We start from the raw sequence: 24,607 nt of genomic DNA on the forward strand, positions 1-24,607 counted from the left end.
GAAAAAATAGCCTCTATGCTTCTTACTGCACACACGCTAAAGCAATAGCTGCTTTATGGAATAGTTGATGCAAAATATAATGGTTGGATAAAAAACAGGTTCATCCGCTCTGGTATCCAAAGCTGTCTTCTACCAGGAAAACACAAGCCTGATGGTATAGGAGGATATCTTTTGTCAGTGTCTGAGCCCCAAACTGGATTAAGAAGTGTCTTTTCTGTCTGCCTTTTACCACTACATATATTGACATGCAATCTTGTTCTTTGTACCTTTCTCAAAAGACACAGGAGGATAAAGACCCTGGATTACAGTGTCTGCACTTAACCTGCTCTGTATTGCCTTGCACTGCATGGATGCAGTGCATCTGTTCTCTTAGAAGTGACACCCTGAATCCAAGGCTGTCTGTACGGAATGGGCAGCCTGCCATTCTAACACACAACAATTCTGTGCTCGTCTGGCTAGTTTAGTACATCTAAATGATATTGACATTATCTTTGTGCTTTAGCTTCATATAACATCCTAATAAGCTTAAACTCCTTTGATACCTTCAAAAATAGTTATTGCTTTTACAACTGCTTTGCTGTCTAAAACCAAAGCAATGGTCTTAACATTAAGAACATTTTTTCTTCTTAATATTTCAGTTTTATAGTCCTAACACAAAATTTGCTTAACTTTCCTATGATGCTTGCTGCTAGGAAAATGAAAAAGGTATTAAATTATCACAAGACCTCTGGTTACTTTTTTTTTTTTCCATAGGTGTGCCTATGCTGAAATGAGCATGAGTAGAAAGTTGTACCTTCCTGTTTCTTCACTGAGGCTTGCTCCAGATGTTATCAATCCTATCACTTTTAAGAAATGTATGAGGTGCAAATAATTCTTAAATATCACAAATCCATTTTCTAACAGGGGAAGATATTCTACAAATCAGTTTTTCTACAATTCTTTTCTGTAGTTGACAGGTGATTGTGTGAAGGGCAGTGGGAAGTTCCAGTTCAAATCTGAAGTCTACAACCTCAGTCTGACTCTGATACTAATTTCTAATTCTTCCTGGCAGTAACTCAAAAAACCAAAGTACTGGTTGTCTTTCCTTTTTAATGCCTGATTTTGGCAATCACCTGAAGCTTGATTTTTCTTAGCTACTCTCCAAGTTTTTGTGAAGTGGCACTGCCAAAAATACAGTAAATTAGCTTAGAAGAAGATATATAAGAAAAATAAAGTTTATAATGTATTTACCAGAACTGATTTCAAAAAGGAGTAATACGAATTAATGAAATTATTGAATTCTTTTGTTAACCTTGCATAGGTGTTCTGTGAAAATGTCACAGAGGTTAACATTTTCTATATGGTGAAGTGGAAGACTGATGATAAATTGGAGTTTCATGCCACTCTGAAATATGATCTAAAGCCATAAACTTTGTCTGTTGGACATCGTGTCCTGCATACATTATTTATTTGATTTAGGATTACAAGAAAGTCTGAATGTGAGGTTGATAACATTGGTGTATTTCATAAGCTATTTCCAGTCACCATTGAGGGTACAGGCAAATTATAATGTATATTGCATAGAGCTCAAATAATGATGAAAAAATTCCTTTTTACAGTTTTTAATATTTTTTTATAAATTTGGGGTTTTTAAGATTTTTTACATTAATACATCATATTTTAAGCAGGGTTTTTCTTCAGATATTTCTAGTGGGAAATACTTCATTTTACTTCTTCAGAAAATTAAAGCTGTGAATATAGAAATTCTGTCCATATTATAGCACACTGCAGAAACTGCCAGTTTTGTGGCTATGCAGATTTCTTTAACAATGACTTATGATGATACTTGATTTTGATTTAATAATTCTCTTCTTTATTCTTAGAGAAAAATAGTGCACATGAGATATCAAGTTGAGACTTCTTAATAGCTTAGACCAGGAACTACAATGAACGGTGGCATATAGTATTTTTATTTTCTGTAAAGCTCTGCAAACTGTTTTTCATAACTGTGTCTGGTACTTTCCCGAATGACGACTCCCGATTGCTATATAATGTGGTGGTGTTTAAATTACGAAACAATGTTTTTCTAACAGCTTGTAGCTGTTTTAAATTCTTCTGCCTAAATTAATCTGAAGAAAATGATGAGAATTAAATGACAGTGGTTAAAGTTAGGTTAATTTAGCTGGTAGGGGTAACACATTTTGCAGAATACCAGTCGCTCTGTTTGGGAGGTATAAGCATTGTGTTTGAAGCAACATTAAAGGTAATTCTACTCTGCCTACTGCACAAAACTTGAGCTATTTTCCTGGCTGTGGCCAATTCTAATTCCACTGCGTCTCCAGTTTTTCACAGCACAACACACGCAATGGGTTGTGTGATGCATGCCAGATGCAACAACTGTGCAAGTTCCAGGCATTGTCTGAAAGGCTTTGGACTAATGGTGGCTGTTGCCTAAGTTATACAATGTGTGTTCTTAGCAGTTATGTTTTCCTCTAGTGCAGAAAGTATGTTAGATACAAAGTAATTTTTTTTTTTTTTTTTAATAGTGCTAAGAGCCTAACGGGAATTGTTTATTCAAGTCTTAGGTTTCATAGTTTACAGCCAGAGCAGACTATCAGATCACCTAATATGACTGCCTGTTCATCTCAGGACAGATAATTTTGTTCAGAGACCTCTGACTGAGTCCCAAACTTAAATACACTAACGCATGTCTCTGGCAATTAGGTTTCCTGCTAACACAGGTAGAAAACAGAACACCAATCGCCATCGGTGTCTCAGATCAGGAGTTAGCTATGTCCTGGCGTGCGCTGCAGAGGCTCTGCTGCTGAAGATGAGCATGCTGCGGAGGTTCAGAACATTATGTTAGAAGACTGTGGGTTTGTCATGATGTTTTATTGAAGAAAATAATTTCATATACTCTGAAGTCCATTTTTTGTCGATGGAACAGTAATCACAAACCCATGATCTGCTCAGATCTGAAACTTGACAAAACCAGGAGTTAATGAAGTTATTCTGCTACTCTATGGCAAGGTAGAGGAATAGTTTGTCTTTCTTTTCTGCACTAGGATGAGATAAAAAACGTAATAATGATAAATTTCAGCAGCTTGTACCCTGCAGAGTACAGGGGAATTTTAGCTGACCCACTTGCTCTGGTCGAGTAGTATCAGCATAAAATCACAGCTGTTTACCAAGTGTTTATAAAAATCTACAGTAAGCTCTGCTACCTGCTGCTGCTTCTCCCTTTCTTGGAGGCTGTGCCACAGGTGATCCACTGAAACAGGTAGATCCTTTTCCTTCTTTCGTCTTCCATAGCATCTACTGTGTGTGTATTTGTGGAAGGGAAAGGCCACTCTCTCGTTGCTGCCTGGCCTTTTTCGTAATACTTTCTCATCTCTCTCTTTTGTACGAAGTTCTTCAGTAATATTTGGCATCTGAGCAGTCAAGATGCTATTCTAATAATCTATTGTTCTCACATGAATTATTATGCTTTCTAATTACTTTCTAACTATTTCTGCAACAGAAATAATGGAAGTTTAGTTTAATGTCTTATTCGCTTAAAAAACATCACAGAAACAAAAAATGGAATACTTCTGTCCTACCCACATTAGAAGTTCAAAGTTCTGAATTTAACCTACTTTATTTTCTCCAAGATTAAAAATGATACTTTAGTAAATCAGATTCTATGCCAAAGACATGGTATTTCAACTCATTAATTCAATATGGATTTCTAGACCCATTCAACAGAATGTAAAATATGCTTGACCTACCACTGTGAATATATTCACGTTGTCCATGGCCACAGTGTGGGCTGTTAAATCTTTAGAGGATTTAGTAAAACAGCGAATTCTTCAGATTACATTTATTTTTTAAGAACACCAGCAAATAACTATCAAATAAAATGTACTGAAAATGACATTACAAGCTGTGGTAGATGTGGAAGACTGTTTTAGTAATTTTGAGCAACCATAAAACAATATTAAAATATGTAGACTTTAATCAGTATATTTAACTTGTATTAGATTAAAACTGACAGATTATGCCTCATCTTCCATTTACATATGTAGTTCAAAATATAATTATTCAGATAAGGCTTTTTTTCAAATAAATTTCAACTTAATAATTCCTTGCAAAGTCTGACAATTGCTTCAAATAGTCATTACGTATATGGTCACTCACCTCATAAAACTTTTTAGCTCCATGATTGGATAGTTTTCTTTCTTTAAGTAAATGATAATTGTTACTAGTGATTTAATACCTCCTAGCAACCTTGAAGCTGTCTGAACATGCTCCTGGGCGACTGGCTCTAGGTGGCCCTGCTTGATCTCAACCCAAGAGGGGTTGGACCAGATGACCTCCAGAGGTACTTTCTAACCTCAACCATTCTGTGATTCTGTGATTGACTGAAAGAAATAGAAAGATGGATTATTGCTGCCAACCAAAGAATCTTTCTTATTCTAATTGATCACAAGTCCTTTTTCAAACTATTTTATATCATGGCTTGTGCAAATGGGATTATAAAGCCCATTTTTTTTATCCTAGGGGCTTCCAAATCAAGTTTCTTGAGTTCAACACTAAACAGATATTAAATCTGTTAGTCCTGAAAATTCATTCTGGAATCTGCAACTTGTTTTTTTTCTGGCTAATGTGTTATGACCAGTAGAACTATGGGAACATTTCTTAGTGAATGATAATTCTGTAAAGGACAATGATGAACAAAAATAACAATGAATTTTGTTCAAATTCAGTGAATAGTTTCAGCAGGGGAAAAAAGGTTGAGAAGTCAAGTTATTTTGTTTCAACTTTTTAAAATGAAACACAATTTTGTTTCAAAACAATACTTTTCTCTGAAATATGTCCTTCATCTTTTTAAAATTAAAAGCTAATTAACCTTAAATGAAGGACTTAATTCAGCTTCAAATTAAATATAAAGACTTCCAGCTAAGAAAATCTATGTTTTATTTGAAGTTTTAAATTTAGGTCGCCCCAAATCGTCTTTTTTAAGTTTATCTACAAAAGGATACTTTATGATTCCTATAACTTGCAGACTCAAATGACAGAAAAAAAGCAAGCATATAAATTTTTTTTTGGTGTAATTACATGTTAACTCATCCTTGATAGGGTTGAGTAGTCTATCAGTTTGGACTTGAGACTGTAGGCATTTTGACACCTGGAAATATCACAGTGATTACCTGCTCTCCAAAAATTTTAAGAACTATTTAATCACATGTTTCAGTTTTCTCTCAATGCTGTGAATCTTTTTAATTTCCATTTTCTATGTCTTCATATGTTTTCACATTAAAACTTCAGATTTCTCTGGTTTCGGTGCTGTTAAAATCAAGGTTTTGATCTTTTACTCCATATTCCATGGCACAGCCATGGCTTTATAGAATTCTGCTTAAGACCAAGAAACATCTTAACCGGTAAGTACAGACAGGAAACAGATGACATCCCAGCTCTGAAATAGGCCTAATGCATTTTATATTAGTGCCCTTACACACGTTATTCATTACCTTCTGGTATAATGCAAGGCTTCCTTTTTCAAGCCTGCTGTCACATGAGGCTTAAGACAATGGAATTATAGAAGCTGAACAGAGGAATGTTACTGTTACTGTGAAGGGAGAAGGAATCCAGTTTATGGTTTATACTTTATTCTAAACTTGCAATTTAATACAATGAAACAGGGAGAATGAGGTGTTAAAACCACTGCTGTACGGAAGTGTCACAAATTACGTTACTCTCAGTAACGAACAGAATATTAACTTCATAACCTAAAATTAGTCCCTGCCTTCTATTTTGTATTTTTTTTATTTTCATTATGATTTAGTATGTAAGTCGTAATGTTCCTTGTGTTTCACTATAAACTATACTATAAACTTTGACTGTTGGGCACAGTGATCAGCAGGTAGCAGGCTAGAATGCTTTAAAACTATTTCTTTAATATCTCCATTGTACAACTTACGTAACAAAGTTGCCCTAAACGTTACTTTTCCCCATTGTGAGCACGTTTATAACGTAGAAGACAGACTGGGTTTTATTTTTCTTTTTTGATTCTGAAAATCCCTCTCTTAAACACACATAAGGGAATCCATAGCTTGAAATTAAATGTATTGAAGTGATATTGTAATTTTTAAGTTAAGATTTGAAAAATTAGTAAAATCTAAGTTAGAATTTCCCCCTCAGGTAGATATAAGTGGTTCTGCAAATTAAAGTGTCTTGCCTTTCTCATTTTATGAATGACTGATTTTGTAGAATAACGGAATAACTTTTTTCAAAATTGCCTTAGATTAAAGGAAACTTCTTAGATAAAAGAAATTAGATGTGTTAGAATTATATGTGCCCTTTGATGTTCATCAGATCTGGCAGACACCTTTCTGTGAAGCAGCAAGAATAACTTGGCTGAGGCACAAGCTATACAGACACCTGAAACTGGAAGTCTAGAGAGACTGGAGAAGTAGTTCAAACTTACAAGAACTGGTATAGAACAACAGCATAAGTATCTGGAGAAAGAATCAGAAAAGTCAGGGATAATAAGCAAAAACAGCGAAGCAAACAAAAACCCCAAAACAAAACGACAAAGAAACCTCAGCAAAACATTTCTAAAATGGCAAAGACTTAATAATTAGGGCTAGAGTAAGAAAATAGTAGGTTATACACTGCTGTGGTGGGTTGACCCTGGCCAAAATGCCAGATGCCCACCAAAGCCACTCTATCACTCCCCCTCCTTAACTGGACAGGAGAGAGGAGAGGAAAAAAATAACAACAGGCTTGTGGGGTTGAGATAAGGACAGGGAGATCACTCAGCATTTACTGTCATGGGCAAAACAGACTCGATTAAAGGAAAATGTAATTTATTACCAATTAACTTAGAGAGGAGTAATGAGAAATAAAACCAAGTCTTAAAATGCCTTCCCCCCACCCCTCCCTCCTTTCCCGGGCTTGACTTTGATCCCGATTTTTTCTCCCTCCTCCCCCTCAGCGGCACAGGGGGAAAACAGGGAATGGGGGTTGGGGTCAGTTCATCACTCTGTTGTTTTCTGCCACTCCTTCCTCCTCAGGGGGAGGACTCCTCACACGTTTCCCCTGCTCCAATGTGGTGTCCCCCTCATGGGAGAAAGTCCTTCATGACTTCTCCAGCGTGAGGCCTCCCACGGGTTCAGTCCTTCATGAACTGCTCCAACGTGAGTCTCCTCCATGGGGTGCAGTCCTTCAGGAACCGACTGCTCCAGCGTGAGCCCCCTCATGGGGTCTCCAGCAGCAAACCTGCTCCAGCGTGGGCTTCTCTCTCTCTCCACGGGCCCCAGGTCCTGCCAGGAGCCTGCTCCGGTGCAGGCTTCCCACGGGGTCACAGCTTCCTTCAGGTATCCACCTACTCTGGCGTGGGGGCCCTCCACGGGGTGTAGGCAGTCATCTGCTCCACCGCCCGTGGGCTGCAGGGGGACAGCCTGCCTCACCATGGTCTTCACCACAGGCCGCAGGGGAATCGCTGCTCTGGTGCCTGGAGCATCTCCTCCCCCTCCTTCTGCACTGACCTTGGTGTCTGCAGGATGTTTCTCTCACATTTTCTCACTCCTCTCACTCGCTGCAATTACTGCTGCCCAACAACTTTTTCACTCTCTTAAATACATTATCACAGAGGTGAAAAATGCTGTCGCTGATGGGCTCGGCCTTGGCCAGCGGCGGGTCCGTCTTAAAGCCGGCTGGCATTGGCTGTATCTGACATAGAGGAAACTTCTAGCAGCTTTGTACAGAAACCACCCCTGTAACCCCCCCCGCTACCAAAACTTTGTCACGCAGACCCATTACAACCACTCTCCAAAGTAGTTATTTTTGTAGAAATTCATCCAAGAGCATTTAAGATTTATGGCTATGGCAGAGCTCCATTGTGGCTGCCCATAATGGTAGCCAGTAGTTTTGAGAAGTTGTGGAGAATGGCTACATAAGGCTGAAAACTGTTAGGTATGCCATCTTTCATTAAAGAGAGGAAGATGCAGAGATTTACAAACTAGTTGCCTAGCTTCAACTATCAACAAAAAAGTACAGAACTGTAAGGTCTTAACGACAGACAGAATATATTTATCAATAACAGATCATGTCAGATTACCTTAATTTATTCCTTGAAAAGGCAGAGATACTGTGGATAAGGAAGAAACAGTAGATGTGATATATTTTTAACTTCCACACTATGTGAAATGATTTTCAAAATAAGTAAGGAGGTATGGACAAAGATGAAATGGTAAGAGACTGTTGATGATTCATTGTCAAACCATAAAGATGTATTGGGGTGGGGCTAGACACATCCCAGTGTGTCTGGGGTGATATTCAGTGTTGTAATGAGTCATTTAGATGATGGAGTGGAGAGCATGCTTCATAATTTCTCATTCAGTATCAAGCTGGGAGAATCTGAAAGCATTTTGGAAGACAGGATTAGAATTCAAAAATTTTTTGACAGACTGGAGATATGGCCTGAATTAACCAGAAGAGTTTATGTGTAATCCCTCTAGTGTATTCAGCTTGTGTTAGATTTTGACTAGATGGGGAGAGTTCAGAACAGATCAGCAGGAATGACCAGAGACCTAGAAAGCATGATCTGTGATGAAAGGTTGAAAACTCTAGGTGATCAGTCAGGGGGAGGGAGGTATAGAAACCTTCAAATATGTAAAAGGCTGCTGCAAAGAGGCAAGGAATAAACTGTTCTCCATTTCCAGTGGAAATAAGACAGAAGTAATGAGCTTAAATGACAGGTAGGAAGATTTAGAACAAACATTAGGAAAAAAAAGCTAACTGTAAATCCTGGAATAATGTAAATAACTGTAAATTGCCTGAAAATGCTGAGGGTTCTCCATCATTAGAGATTTTTACAAACAGGGCAGACAAAAATCTATCAGAGACAATTTAGATACAGTTGATCTTGTTTTCACTAGGGGAATGGATCAGATGGCCTCCTAAGATTCCTTTTGGCTGAATTTTCTGGTAGTTAACTGTGTTGTTTAACTTTTAAGTGGAAGAAAGCCTTGTGGAAGGAGTTTTTTCATATGTTCTGATCCCATTTCTTTCTTGAAACAGTGCACAGGACTAAAATCTAGGTGAAATACATACTTGTCTTTGGCCACTAGCTCAGTATTTCTAGCACCTCAAATGTAGAGGGGGGAAAAAAATCATAAAACTGCTGTTTGTGATGTGTCTATTGTAAATTTATTTAACTATGGTTCTTTTGTTATGGTCTTGGAAGAGTCCATAGACTGAGACTGCAGACACCTTAAAGTGTGTTCATTGAGTGTTATGTTTGAGCAGTTTTTAGTTCAGAAGATCACAGAATCACAGAATAGTAGGGGTTGGAAGGGACCTCTGGAGATGATCTAGTCCAACGCCCCTGCTAAAGCAGGTTCACCTAGAGCAGGTTGCACAGGACTGCATGCAGGCGGGTTTTGAGTATCTCCAGGGAAGGAGACTCCACAACCTCCCTGGGCAGCCTGTTCCAGTGCTCTGTCACCCTCAGTGTAAAGAAGTTTTTCCTCATGTTCAGGTGGAACTTCCTGTGCTGCAGTTTGTGCCCGTTGCCGCTTGTCCTGTCACTGGGCACCACTGAGAAGAGCTTGGCCCTGTCCTCTTGACACCCGCCCTTTAGATACTTATAAGCATTGATAAGGTCCCCTCTCAGTCTTCTCCAGGCTAAAAAGCCCCAGGTCTCTCAGCCTTTCCTCTTAGGTGAGATACTTCAGTCCCCTAATCATCTTAATAGCCCTCCACTGGACTCTCCCCAGTAGTTCCCTGTCCCTCTTGAACTGAGGGGCCCAGAACTGGCCACAGGACTCCAGATGTGGCCTCAGCAGGGCAGAGTAGAGGGGGAGGAGAACCTCCCTCAACCTGCTGGCCACACTCTTCTTAATGCAACCCAGGATACCATTGGCCTTCTTGGCCACAAGTGCACACGGCTGGCTCATGGTCAGCTTGTCCACCAGGACTCCCAGGTCCTTCTCTGCAGAGCTACTCTCAAGCAGGTTGACCCCCAACCTGTACTGGTGCATGGGGTTATTCCTCCCCAGGTGCAGGACCCTACACTTGCCCCTGTTAAACTTCATTTGGCTCCTAAGATCTAGCATAGTTCTTCTGAATATAAAGTTTTACTGCAAATATTTAACATGAGACACATGAGAAAGTCAGTTAAGTTTTTGTGGTGTATTCAGTAATAGACTCTTAGAACCCTGTGGGTTTTAAAATAATGTCTCAGTACTCAAATGGTTCCATCCAAATAGCACCATGAGATGTTGTAAAGTCATGTGGATTCAGGCAGGAGTTGTAAGTTATCTTGAAAGCCTGGTGGAGGATCTAGTCTAAAGATCACCACTCAAAAGGCGTGCATTATTGTTACCATGGTATGAATGTCTTGCATTTGCAGACACCAGTAACAAACTTACTTAAGTGATATAGATATTTCAGTGACCGTACTGTAATATTAAAAGATGCTCTTATGTGTGAAAAGTCTGTTCTACCAACTGTTAGCCTTTTTTAAGATTAAGCTCTTCCACATAGATACTGGTTGCTACAGTATATTTGTGATGTGTAACAGGACCATAAAATCCCCTTTGTGACAGATACCTGGAGAGCATCTAGTCCATCCCCTACTTGAAGCAGGACTATCAGCAAATGAGATCAGCTCAACCACTGCTCTGTTTAGCCAAGTCTTCAAAGCCTTGATAGATTGAGATTCCACAGTCTCTCTGTTCCAAGGCTGCTCCATCTTCCTAGTGAAAAAAGTATTTTCTTTTCATCTGCTGTGAATCTCCAAAGCTGCAACTCTAGGCCATTTCCCCTTGTTTTACCATGTAGCACTACTGAGAAAAGTTTGATTCCATCACCTTTTGACTCCTTTTCAAGTAGTTGCAGGTTGCTATTGAATTGTCCCTTAGCTTCCTCTTCACGAGAACAAACAAATCCAATCACTTCAACCTCTCCTTGTGTGTCAGTGCCATAGGCCCCGAGAAAATTTGGAAGCCATCTGCATGACCCTCTCTAGTTTCCGCATATCCTCTTAAACTGAGGCATCTTAAAACTGCACATTGTGTTCCAGGTATATATGGTTACAGGCAACAAATACAGTTTCAATGTTGCTTATTGTTGCAATACAGTTAATAATTAAAAGCATTAGTCTAAAATCAACACGAACAAACCTGTTCTGTTATATGCAAACCAATGGGGGGCGGGGGGGGGGGGGGGGGCGGGGCGGAGGGGGGCAAGAAACTGCGAACAAGTGAAAGTGTCTTCTGAAAGTCTTTCATTAAAAAGGGTCTTTATTTGGCTTGACTGAAATCTTGAAAGATATTACATATGGCCACACACATGACTTTTGTGCAGATTCACTTAATTTAGGTCATCTTCGGCAGGTCACTAAAATAAAAATTGGAAGAGAGCTGATTTTGAACTCAAAGATGTAGATTGGTGTCTTAAAGTCATTACCAGCTGTAGTCTTGTTGTTGGAGTCTGTAAGAAACTCAGTAAAGCAAAATATTCTTATGAAGAATTTATACCCCATGAGCTGACGTGCCTCTGTCCATTGAAGGATCCTTCTTCCCTTTTCTTTAGAGTGTGTCCACAGAAGAAATTGTGTGCTACAGCTCCTAGAGGGGCTGAGCAGAACCTGCTGCCTGCTGTGTTTCTAGAACACAGGATGGGTCTGGTGAAAATGAGTCCCCATTGCTCTGTTTCCCTTCTTTCATCTGAGTGCTTTACAGTCCCTGGTGTAATGTATACTCCTGGCATAGCAGCCTCTTCCTGGATGCTGAAATTCTCAGACCCAGAAGTTCACACCAGCTCAAGCCCCTACTCCTCCTCTAACATTTTTAGTTTGTGTTCTCTCATTCTCTGGCAATTCCCAGTATGCTCTGGTTTCTACACAAATGCTAACCATTGTCTACAGCTTTCTTCAGCTAGAAATGAGGCTCTTGGGTCCTCTTTATTCTGGCTATTTCTAATTAAAATAGATGAAAGGAGACAAGTAGTGGCTCTTGCCTATCTGAAAGAAAACCTTGTGTAAACATCATCAAGGGGGGAATGCTTTCAGAAGGCATTCAAAAGACATAAATTAGTGCATAGTGTTTTGAGTGTATTATATCAAGCTGTGATCATGAAGGAAAAAATGCGTAGCTGTAATTCTGCTTTCACTAAGGATAATACCTTATATTATATAAAATTTTGTACAGGCTTAAGTGTCTTGTGGCTTGTTGCCCTGGTTTAAGAGTACATATCTGCTTAATGATGATTATAGAATCACAAGATGTAATTCAGAACTGCAACTGCAGGTTTCAGCAAAGTAATCTGGTATTTGGGATAATATAGATTTGAATCCATCAGATGGCATGATATTTGCACCTTTTTGCACATTTTTGAGTTATATATTTTATAGAGCAGACACTGTTTACAGCTACATAAAATGTCACTGTGCACAGTTATGAAATGAACATAATTGTTCACAGAAGATCATAAAGCAGAATGTCATCTTAAGAAAAAAGTCTGTGTATGTTCGGTGGGAAAAAGAGTGGGAAATAAGGAAATGATGGAAATAAAGAGAGGAGGATTTTATGTGTTTGCTATAAGCAGGCACTGAGGAAGAAAGCTCTTTTTGTAGCCAACAGCTTTCTCTAAATGAGGAAGAAACATGGTCTTTAAAAATGCTTGTTATCTGCCTGTTCATTCTGGGTAGTAGATCATAGAATGATATTTGCTTAATACGCGCAGAGAAGGTTCTGAAAAATAAGTCATGTAACAGGCAGGATCCAGGGCCATGACCTCAGAGCCTAGGTAATTTTGCCAGCCCTGTTGAAAATATTTCCATATGGTTGAAAAGAATCTAATAACCTGGCTGGTGTTCCTAGGTACTGCCATGAGACTGGGTTCAGAAGTGAGTTTTAGGACACATTGCAGATTTTTTTTTTTTTTTTTTTTTTTTTTTTTTTTTGTTGTTGTTCTCATTCTCTTTTCCATCAACTTGGGTTTAGAATTTGGCCTTTGACCAGTGGTCAGGAGAGCAGTCCTTGAAAGTCCTTGTCATTGACAGGGTTTGATGGCTAATCATGGATAGGCCTGTGCTGAAAAGTTGCATGACTTCTAAAGCCATTTAAAAAATACATTATTTTTTTCCATTTAGCAATTGAGATTTACTAAACCATCAATTTCTTCAGTGGCTTGAGTTTACCAGGCAATAACTAAACTGAGGAAGTGGATAGATGAAAATATCTCCTGGTGAATCATTCTAATGTACTTACGTATTCCTGTTAATTTGCTGCAGAATGACAGGTTTGACATTGTCACCTGTGATCTGTTCTGCCTGGCAAAGCAGACAGCTTAGACTTAGACATACTCTCAAGTATTATTAACAAGACCCAGACTGCTCTTTACTGTTAAATTTTGATGGATTTCCAAAGATAAATGTAAGAAAATAATTTTTTCTTTTACCTTTTCTACATACGTAGATCTATTTTGTCTTTTTCGAGGCAAGAAACTGTAGAAACAGTATGTCAATGTGTGCACTACAGTAAATGCCACTAGAAGGCTCTTGCTCTTCCTGATTCTAATTCCAGTACTTGTCAGAAAATACATCATAAGTGACAGGAATATGTTGGCTGGCCTGGCTTCTTGGGGTGATTTAATTCCCCTAAATATGATTCTGCCACATGTGGCTTTGACATAACATTTGGCTTATATATTTGGAGTAAATAGGAGGCATTAGGGCCTCTTCACCTTCATAATTGTAACATAGATACCTACTGGAAGGTCTATGAATATCTTTCATTTGTTTCAGAGGACCATCCAAGACAGAAATTGTAATAGAGAGTGAGGAAATGCAGCATCAAAAATGGCTGAACCTGCATTCAGACTGGAAGAATAAAAATGCATCCACATTGCATGCACTTCTAGTGAATGGGTAAGTAACAGGTAAATGAGATTTCACTGCTGTGGGTACTCACTTGTCAATGGAGGATGACAAACTCCCTTTGGTAAGCTCTTTTTTCCCAAAGGTATCTGTGTATAAATCCCAGCACATAGTCATGTGAGTTGTTGAGATACAGTCTGTAATAATTTTAGTGTCTATGAGAACTGTAGTCTCTTTGGAGTCTACCTTGTGAATCCTCAAGGGCCCATTCTGCTACACTAACAGCATTTGAGAGACATAGAGGTGATGCTCTTGAAGTACCTGGACCAGACAGCTTCATTAAATCCCTACTGACCAAGAAAGTCCAGTAAGTACTATATAGCAAAACCCGCAGCAACACCTTACCATCCTCTGCAGGCCGTGTAGTTTGAATCCATATGTTTGGAGTGACCACAGTTGCTTCAGCAGAAGCTATGTTGACTTAAGTAGGTTTCCTTAGCAGCTCCTCCGGATTCAGATGGTGGTATGTTACTTTTAATTAACTTGACTGAACAGGCAGTTGGTAATGAGAAGCCAGGATCTCATGGTTGAGACGTTCAAAGTGTGACTTTGAGACTGAAGAGCCAATGAACTTGAACATCCAGGACAAAACTGGGAGAGCCACCTTTTCCCCATCTGCAACTGCATTCTTCAAAAAGCAGATTGTTTCCTTGCTGTCTTTCAAATGCCTAGGAGATTTCAGAACTTCCTTCCTCCATAGAAAATCCTTCTGTTTCACAAGGAAAGACTGTCTTGGCTAAATGCAGAGGCACAACAAGTGTGAAGACAAAAATCTGAGGAATACACCTACTTTTCTTTTGCTTGGCTCCACTATTTTCTGTAGTGAAACTTTTTTGTGATGTCAGACTACTGAAAAGATTGTATCTGCAAGTGCCTATTTTTGCTTTCCTGCATGTCAGCTTTGTACTAGTTCTGCTTACATATGGTATTTTCCCCATTCATTTAAGTTCATCTTTATTTCTTCATCTAGAAGAAGGGCCATTACAGGCTAGTGCCTGATACTTGAAAATTTTAACTCTCTTCTTTTCCTTTCTGTCTCTTTCCACTAGCCTAATGGTATCTAAATGCTTTTCTCCAGAGCAACACAAGAATAAACACCTTGGGTTGTGACCAGATGCAAAGGCAGGTCCACAGTCGTATTCTGTTCAGTCACTAAAGTGCAAAGCAGAAATTTTAAGGTACTTTGCTATGTTTGAAAGCAGTCTGCTAGGGAGTATGTGTGAAGGGAAGGCATTGGAGCCTCATGAGTTACAAGATCTAGTAGCAACAGATCTAGTTTCACCTGAAGTACAAGTTAAAGAGGAGAAAATATCAGAAATGAGGGTTATTGATAAAGCTATTACAGAGATGAAAGTAGTATGTAGGAACAGATGTTCCCACCTCCCCAAATCCAGAAAATGACTAACAAGAAGTGAGAAGCTAAGGCCTTGCGTGAGGAAGGAGACTGTTTTTGTTTTGGCTGTTTCAGGCATCCTGTCTAGCTGGCTCTCCCTGGCTGTGCATGGGCTGCAGGTCAGGTGCACCCCATATTGATCTCCCAGTCATCCCGCTGGAGGTCCTGCAGGCTTGTCTCTCTACTCATGTGCCTGGCTTCTAGTATAAGGCAAACTGTACAGGGGACAATACGTGTTTAGTCTCTTCCCAACATGAAGCCAAGACAAGCCCAGCAGCTGGGAAATGCTCCTGAGCCCTGCAGTCTAGATGTATTCATCTGCATCAACCTCAGCATATAAAATGTCTGTGCTGATGGCACGGTGCAGGCCATGCACATATAAAAGCTTAAAGTTACCTCTTTTAGAGCTGGCTATTTGATAAGTCAAAGAAGCGAGTGTGAAACATGAGCGTGGCTGCTCTCAGTTATATTCTGTATATTTTTTTATGGAGTGCAACTATGCCTCAAAATTATGCACAGAATTTTCTTTTCTGAAATTGGTTGTCTAACTCTATAAACAGAATTTTATGGTCTGTTTTCAGGAACAGAAAATAGACTGATTCGCACAGTATATGAATGGGGTACATGCAATGTAAGAGACAGGTCTCATCAAATCAACGATTCAAGCTAATCTGGTGAGCTTGCTGGCACTCTGTTGTACCCATATTAGTATTTATGACTTAAAATCAAATGCAGCCTCTTTTTAGGTGGTTGCAATTTTAAAGATACTGCCTACCTACTGAGATTAAAGCCTTCAAAGAATTACCTAGGGAACAGCTAATCTGTGTATCCAGTCTAATTTAGCTCTGCATCTGCCTCAGGAAAGCGTGTTATACATGCTTATGTTTCAGAAATGCATGAAAAAGTGGTGGAAATAAAAAGGCAGTCAGCTAGTTGAGCAACAATGCTCGCTGTTTTAACAAGGATCTCCCTTCCTTTGACAAAGATTCACTTCTTTCCTCTCTCTGAAAATTTTCAACAGCAATGATAATTTTTCATGCTTTAATACTTACTTTTGCAAACTTCCTGGATTTTTTCAAAACAAACTTTAGGGCATGAAAGATCAACTGTTATCAAAGGTATTTCAAAGAAAAGTCTGTCTTTCAGCTGTAAGGAAGAAGAGAACGGCAATCTCTGTGCTTTCAGGTGCCATAAATTAAGACTTGACAGACTGTACATCCCAGCTGACCTCAGAGCTGGATCAGTGCCCAGAGAGCGAGGTAGTCTGCAAAATATGTAGCACCCACTCTTGAAATGCATTGTAAAGCTGAGCTAATATTTTGAATTATCTCCAGGCAGACACTGGAAACCGTGGATGGTCTGGTATAAGAAGCTCCTTGTATTTCTTTTTACAGTTTGGGGAAATTTCTAACTGCTGGTTCACAACAAGTACAATACCTGTGCTGATTTGCAAATTACCAAAAATTACATCAATTAATCAAGATTTCTACCGTGTTCTTGTTTCAATATTTAGACAGATGTGTCGAAGCAGAGGCAAAGTGGCTCTCTTTTGCACTAAAGAAGGTAAGAGAGAAGTGCATATAAAACAAAGATGTTTTTCAAGATGTATTACTTTAACAAATGCAGGTGGTTAATGCAGATTCATTCTGAAATGTCTCTAGACTTCTGCAACAGCCAGTTTTGCATTGGGTATTGGGTTGGGTTTTTTTCCCCATTCTATTCAGTTTCATCAGCTTTTCTTATTTTTTGACTATGAGGCTGTGTATTGCAGTAGCCCAGTCCTGCTCCCACAAAATCAATTTTGTCAGCAGTCAGGTTCCAAAAATTTAACTTGATAAAACTTCCAGCTGAAAATACCCTTTACCACCAGAATGGTTAGCAGGCTATCTGCCTGGGAGTTGAAGCTGTGGTCTGTTTAGTTGTGGAGGTCAAGGGGACAGAAGAACCTGAAGTAGAAAGCTACAGACCAAGATTGTAGGCACAGTGTATCGTCCAAGTTTAAGTGGTTTGAAAATGTAGAAATTCTTCATCTTCAATGAAATCATGTTATACAGACAAGGAGAGCTTTGCTGAAGAACACTTGAATTATGAATTATCTTGACACAGGAAAAAATTAATCACAAAGCATGACCTAAATAAAGGAAACTAATCAAAACATTTACTACTCTTACCAGAAAAAAAAAAAAAAAAGCTCATAGGGGCCTGTCAAAGGTGTTCACTTCTGACGAATGTTGCTTTAAGAACACTTAAAGCTCCTTGCCCTCTGAAGTTAAGTGAACACAGCAAGAGTTACAAATAATGCCCTCTCTAATTTATTTCTTCACCACTAAGTTCCCACAGAGATATTTCAGAAAAGTAACTGTCCAGCAGATGGGAATCTGCTATAATTTCCAGTGGAAGTGGCTTATAAAGTAGAATGGACAGAGTACTGGAATGTCTTAAAATCTTCAAATATTCTCCCTTAGTGATTTCCACAGGCCAAGCAAGCTCGGTGCACTGTAGCTGAGTAAATGGTGTGACATTCACCTCACACCTGGCTTAAGAAAAGCCGCATTATTGCTGAGCAGAAGCAGTTCTTACGGATGGTACAAAGTAGCCCAAACACGTTGCTAGCTGACAGAAAGACAAGGAACATAAACCCAGGAAACCTTCCCAAGGGCAGCCTGGTAACTCCTGAGAGAAAGGAAGTTGGGATCCCAAACTTAGCTTGGTTAGTATTTCAGGCTGAGCTGGTCAAAATTAGTATCAGGAGAGTAAATCCTTATAAAGGAAGGATGAAATTGGCTCTATGTGTTTGATATTATTATGTGGTTGTTGATTACTTCACTTACTGTGCTGTTCAGCCCAATTTCATGACTCTGTTAGTATCTTTCTGTGCCCAGTTTTCTTGCAGAAGGTCTTGTACATGCTGCCTTTGTGGTAACGATTAACTCTCTTCTGCATCTGTTCCTCACTAGACTGTGGCCGTCGCCCAGCTGCTCGCATGAACAAGAGGATCCTCGGCGGTAGGACCAGTCGCCCAGGCCGATGGCCGTGGCAGTGCTCCCTGCAGAGTGAGCCAAGCGGACACATATGTGGCTGTGTTTTGGTTGCAAAGAGATGGGTCTTGACAGTAGCACACTGCTTTGAAGGGTGAGAGGGCTCAAGCGGTTTTACTGCTCGTGTAAACTTGCGTGTGTGAATTACCAGGTCCTCCCGCCTCTGCCAAACACCCTGGGGGAAGGTGATGACCTTTGCAGAATGGCAGATCACAGAGGCCTGGTTTTAAGAGACTACAAAAGAAAGTAAATGGCATCAGCTTAGGTTTTCCACATGCTTTATTGTTCATTGCTGGCGTCTCTACTGATGAAAGCTAAATGAAGACACCCTGACTTTCAGCAGGAAACAGGAAAATGAAGGAGACCAAAACACTAATCCTGTAGCTCTCATACAACTGCCATAGATTAAAAAAATCATTCTGGGTACCAGCACAGAAATGACCCTGGAAAAATGCCGTGACCATTAGTAAAAATAAAACCTGAGTATTTACTCAACAATGCAACTAAGGTGTTGAAGCCACTGCCTTTTCTAATTATAAACACTCCACTTCTTTATTAGGAATGCAATCATTTAACAGAGTATTAACCGCTACTCAGTGCCTCCTAGTCTCTGAGGCCCTGTGCTGAATGGACAGTCTGGGGTGCAGAGGACGTTTACATGTATTAGGAACTGTCTTGGTCATTGTCAGCTCTTTGGTGCTAACAAACATTTCTTTTTAATGAACCACAGATTTTGGAGAGAAGTTTTTTACCTCATTTCTTCTGTCTTGTACCCATGGTTTTTTAATTTGGTTTCTAAAGATAATTGAAATGTGTGTTTCTTCTGTGGTTAGCAAGTACTTGTCTGCTACGCAGTTGTCATCAGTGCTTAATCCTGCTTTAAACTGGTACTTGCTCACTGGAAAATATTTTAGGCAACTTTCTGTTGTGAGAAAGTATCTCTTGACTGATATTTCTTTATAATGTTAATTATTCCCCCTTTCAGTAATAATTTCAAGTTTGTCTTTTTATTTCTGAAACACTGAGTCCTTTGGTATTTGTTGGGGTTCCACCCCCCACCCCCCGCGCCCCCAGCTCTTGATTGAACTTGTGGCAGGGGCAAAGTTTGTGGCTTTTGTGTCTAAGCCAGAAGACATCAGGCAGGTGATATTGCGAGTATCTCAGGGTGAGGCTACTAATGGAAATGCTAGAGGAAATGATCACATCGTATCAAGCCCTAAGGATGTTCAAGAACTGATTCCATTCAGAGAGAAGAAAAGTAATAACCAGGAACTTAAAAAGAGTAACCTAGATAATCTTCCTTCTAAACTAACAGAGTGCTAAACCTGAATAATACAAACAAGAATGATGTATTTATCAGATTTTGGGTCCTGCACAAGGAATTTCTCTTCTTTCCCCATCTATTTTCAAATAAAGCTAATAAACAGTATGAGGAGTATTTCTTTACCTTTGGAAGAACTTCCTCTGATGATCTAAAATAAAGGGTGGGATTTAGAGATAGATCCTTCAGCAGTATTGGACTGCTACTGAATTTCACAGGGAAGAGATTTCTCTCATTAGTGAAAGATGAGGAAAGAAGCTGTCAAATTTATACAGTAAAATTCTCCCATTTTTGTCAAATGCAGAAAGACTGCCACTACATTTTGGAGCTGTTCACTCACCCCTCATTTACCCCTCATCTGTGTGAGCTCAGAGTATTATGTGTAAAAGGTCTCTTTCACATTTATATTCTAAATGCCTTAAAGTACTAAGATATTTCAGTTTACTAATTCATTGAGGAGTTCTATCAACTTTTTTCTCGTCTGCCTCTCTGAATGGATTTGAGAGTATATTCCCAGTGGCCTGAAATCTTTAAATTCATCATTTGTATAGCTTGATACAGCAACAGCAAGATCATTCTTGATGCCACAAGGCTTTCTTCGTATGAAGTATTTAAAATTTTTCCAGACCAACCGGATAAGCCAGCAATTATTTTAAAGTGCTCTGGTGCTTTAGACAAAATCCTCCATTTTCTTAAGTATTTTATGAAGTTCATGTGAAGGCTGGGATACGAAACATAAGGACCATATAATAATAATGTAGCAGAAAGTATTAATGCAAATAATCATGAACATTTGGAGAAGGCATAAATGGAACAAGCTACATTTAAATATCATGTCCTCTGCTAGTTTTATTAGCATAGTCCCCAGAGTTTTATCAAGATTGTTTTGAATTGCATTACACCAAAGCATCCAAGACATTAAGGTTTTTTTTCTTGACCATAGGACGATACATTCTGGCTGTGACTGCTCTTTGCTCAGAGCAATACTTTTTTATAATGTTCGTAAACACAATAGCATATGAATATTCTTAGAACTTAATCTTGTAACTTTATGGAAAAACTCGACAACTGATTGTGATGGTAAAATGGCCGTTATAGTCTGAAATAATCAGAATTTTCATGCAACTCTTAAGATAAAAATAGCCTTTATTTAGTAACCAAATCTCTTTACAAATTACAGAAATTAGAATGCAGTGGAATAGTGTGAAAAAGCTGAAATTTTGCATGCTTTCATTTACGCTACTTTGATTAAGCTTTGATCTTGTCAAAGGTGCTTAGCTATGTGGAACTGTCTTTCATCAGTTGTGAAAAGTACTGACTTTTTGGAGGGTTTTTAAAATCACAGACTAATTAGGAAACTGATTTGCCCCGTGACCAGCTACGATCAGCAGAGCGCACCCGTGAAGCCTTTCATAAAGTGTTATGTTTTTCTCATGTGGCTCAACCCACTTACAAGTGGGAATATATGCATTGGCTTTTTGGGATCTTGGATATCTTCATCTTGGGCATAGGGAGTATGCTTGGCAGAGACTGAATGCCCCATAAATAAGGGACTTTTCCCATGCTTATTATAAAAGATTTAATTTTCATAATAGAATTGCTTCTTTGAGACTCCTGTGGGATTTCAGCTAGGCTCACTGCTGTCAGCAGCATTCTACTGAACAGTATTGTCACCCCAGAGAAACTTGTACACACCCACCAGCCAGCATGGGAGCACCTAAGGCTTGGGCAGGACCCAAGGGATGATTTTGAGAGCGTTTGGCCCTTGGCATTAGGTGGCTACCTGTCTTCTGAAGGTGGAGCTTTCATTCGTTTGGTAGCAGGCAGGCAGGAAATGGAAGGCGCTGCCTTTTGTTGCTCAGCTCTTAGCTGTAAGTCATGATGCCCAAGTATTATTTTTTCTTGTATGTGCAATGCTTTGCAAAGTGCAATATGTGCAAAGTGTCAGGGAGAAAAAATTCTCGGGTGTTTTAGCTTAAATGAATGCTCTTGATTGGGATTTTTTTTTTTTTTCCTTTCACAAAGGAGAGAAAATGCAGCTGCTTGGAAAGTGGTGTTCGGGATTAGCAATCTTGATCATCCATCAGGCTTCATGCAGACCCGACTAGTGAAGACCATTATCCTCCATCCACGCTACAACAGAGCAGTCGTAGACTATGATATCAGCATTGTGGAACTAGATGAGGAGATCAACGAGACAAGCTACGTAAGACCTGTCTGTCTGCCCAGCAAGGACCAGTTGGTTCGGCCAGATACCTACTGCTACATCACAGGCTGGGGACACATGGGCAACAAAAGTGAGTATTTCTGGGAATCTTGGAAAAACATGTTAAACTTCTACTGGGTTAATCAAGTAAGTGATCCCATTGCAAAGCTGTATCTATTTACACTGTTACTGGACCTTATTAAATACTAGGGAACGGTAACTACTCATGAAGGGATCTAGCTGTGACCAGAGCCTCGCTTTTTCAATCAGCAGCCTGAGTTTATGGTCCGTAATCCTTACTTAGACAAGTGGCCTGATTTTCAAAAATGTTGAGGATCTACAAACTCCTTTCAAGAAAGCCACCTGAATTGGTTATCATTTTTCTGGTTTAGGTTGTATAGGGAACTGTATTGAGAAGGTCTCAGATCATCAGCAGGAGGGTGTGGGGGGCAACACTCTTCAGTGAAAGCAGGCACTGAAAGCATTGGCATACAGTCACACTGGGACTTGTCACATGATTTATTCCATCCAGGCATAATCACAACTGTTGGTTTTGTCTCTTTGGACAGAACGTTTGTGTGTTTTCTTGTTCTGTGGCCACTGCAATTCATGGGTCCCATGACAAGAACAGTTGTGTTATGTAAATCTTTGTTTAGACAAAATGATTCTGTGTGCATCATATGCAAATTATCCTGGCCCCAACCCTGTTAACGCTCCAGCCATTGTGTTTTTCCCTTTGCTGTTACAGTAATTGCTAGGGAAGGCTGTTGCTCTGTACACCAGAGAAGGAAATTTTCCTTTCAGTATCGCCTCAGGTGGGACTTCACCTCTAGTGGCCATGTCAGACATGTGGCAAAAATTAAATGGCATATGCGAGGGATAGGCTATTTCCTAGCAGCTCCACCCATCTAAAAATATCTTTTATGTAATGGCAGGAAAAAAACACCCGCAGAATGCTTTTGCACCGCTGGTAAGTGCGGAAAGCTTCTTTGTTCTCTAATGTGTTTTCAGCATTGGTTTTAAAGGTTTTACGCTACAAAGCATCAAAAACCATCATGGCTAACACAGCACTTAGTAATTCATGCCCTAGGTCCTTAGAATTTGAGCTGTTTAGACTCAGTAGTAGTCCTTTATTGTCTCTTGAACATGCTAAAATAATTTCAATAATATTTGAATTCTGATTACCTGATACTAAGTCAAATTTACCCAAACATAACTCAAAATAGCTGTGATTGTACCAGGCTTTACCACGAGAGACACTGAGAAACAGGGAGATCCTGCCATGGAATAATGAGTCAAACCTCTCCTCCGCCTCCCTCACATTACTGTTTTCCAGCCAATACTGCCCCCATCTTCAAAGTCCCACACCGCACCAGGGAAAGCTGCTCTCCCTCCTCAGCCTGCCAGTGCGGATGCACGGTGAGCAGCAGGTGTCACACCAGTCCCCGTGGGCTCGGTCCTTCTCCAGAACGCAGCAGCACGTACACTCCTGGCTCAGGAGCGTGGCAGTCATGAGTCCTGCAGTGCAGCAGTGCAAAAACCCGCCCGCTTTCACCTTGGCTTCGTGCAAAACGCGGAGTCTTCTCTCCTTGCATTTAATAGATATATGTTAAGTAACATTTATAATCTATCCTAATGGAAATATTTATCATATCTCAAAGGGCCATCATAGCTAAGTGTTTGTGCATTTGTGTGTGTGAAGTTCACTGTTTTAATTTGGTTTTTCAGTGCCTTTCAAGCTTCAGGAAGGAGAGGTTCGCATCATTTCCTTAGAACAATGCCAGTCGTACTTTGACATGAAAACCATCACCACCAGGATGCTGTGTGCTGGCTACGAGTCTGGCACTGTGGACTCTTGCATGGTAGGTCTCCCTCTAAGGAGGAACTCACAGCCAGGCTTGCTTTTAGACATTAGAGTACTATGGCGTTCATTAGGTATAGCATACTTCATCTACTGTAGGAACGACAACAGTTATTTACATCTTTTAACCAAACTTTTATTATTATTATTGGTGTAATCAACTTCAGTTTATGATAATGAAATGCTACTGGAAGACTCTTAAAGTTCATCTGTATTAGTTAACTATCGGGCTGATTTTTTTTTAATTTGTATGAGCCTTCTGCAGGCAATTTTTTTGTAGAAATGTAACAGGGTGTAAATACTGCTAACACTGTGTGCTGCTACACAGCTCAGCAGAGCAGCCAGTTTTTACAGCTGAGTTACTTATTAAAGGCAAATTGCTGTAGGAGCTTTGTAGGAACGTAGCTTTAACATGTGGCTGCTGGCCACGTGTAGCTCCTATAGACTTTTCTTTCATGTTGCAGGGCGACAGTGGAGGACCGCTTGTGTGTGAGCAACCTGCAGGGCGCTGGACTTTGTTTGGTTTAACGTCTTGGGGCTCTGTCTGCTTTTCCAAAGTTTTGGGACCTGGCGTTTACAGCAATGTGTCACATTTTACTGAGTGGATTGAAAGACAAATATACATCCACACCTTTCTGCTAAACTAACTCCAGATGGTAAGAATTGTGCTGACAGACAAAAGAAAAAAGGACTCAGCACTTCAACACTGGAGATTTTGCAGTCCAGAAACTCTGTGAAAAGGAGTTTTGAGCTCGAGCTGTTCTTGTTGTGGAGCTATGGAACATGCAGTGTATGTTAACGGTAAACCCTCTGCTGGTGAATATACTCTGGGGTAGAATTAATAATCCTTTTGACTTTTCTTTTAACTGTGTTGTGGTGCTA

At 39.7% G+C, this 24,607-nt stretch overlaps 1 protein-coding gene across 1 annotated transcript in view; it reads left to right on the forward strand.

Moving 5' to 3' along the window:
• Positions 1-24,372, forward strand: part of CORIN (corin, serine peptidase) — a 156,427-nt gene extending 132,055 nt beyond the window's left edge. Inside the window, exons 17-22 of the mRNA XM_086464230.1 lie at positions 13,775-13,897; positions 16,813-16,862; positions 18,257-18,431; positions 21,684-21,955; positions 23,593-23,726; positions 24,190-24,372. Coding sequence (XP_086320356.1) covers positions 13,775-13,897; positions 16,813-16,862; positions 18,257-18,431; positions 21,684-21,955; positions 23,593-23,726; positions 24,190-24,372 — 937 coding nt within the window. The remainder of the gene's footprint in view (positions 1-13,774; positions 13,898-16,812; positions 16,863-18,256; positions 18,432-21,683; positions 21,956-23,592; positions 23,727-24,189) is intronic.
• Positions 24,373-24,607: the final 235 nt, after the last annotated feature.

The sequence above is a fragment of the Leptosomus discolor genome, chromosome 4 (genome assembly GCF_034619465.1).
Source record: "Leptosomus discolor isolate bLepDis1 chromosome 4, bLepDis1.hap2, whole genome shotgun sequence".
Classification (NCBI taxonomy): domain Eukaryota; kingdom Metazoa; phylum Chordata; class Aves; order Leptosomiformes; family Leptosomidae; genus Leptosomus; species Leptosomus discolor.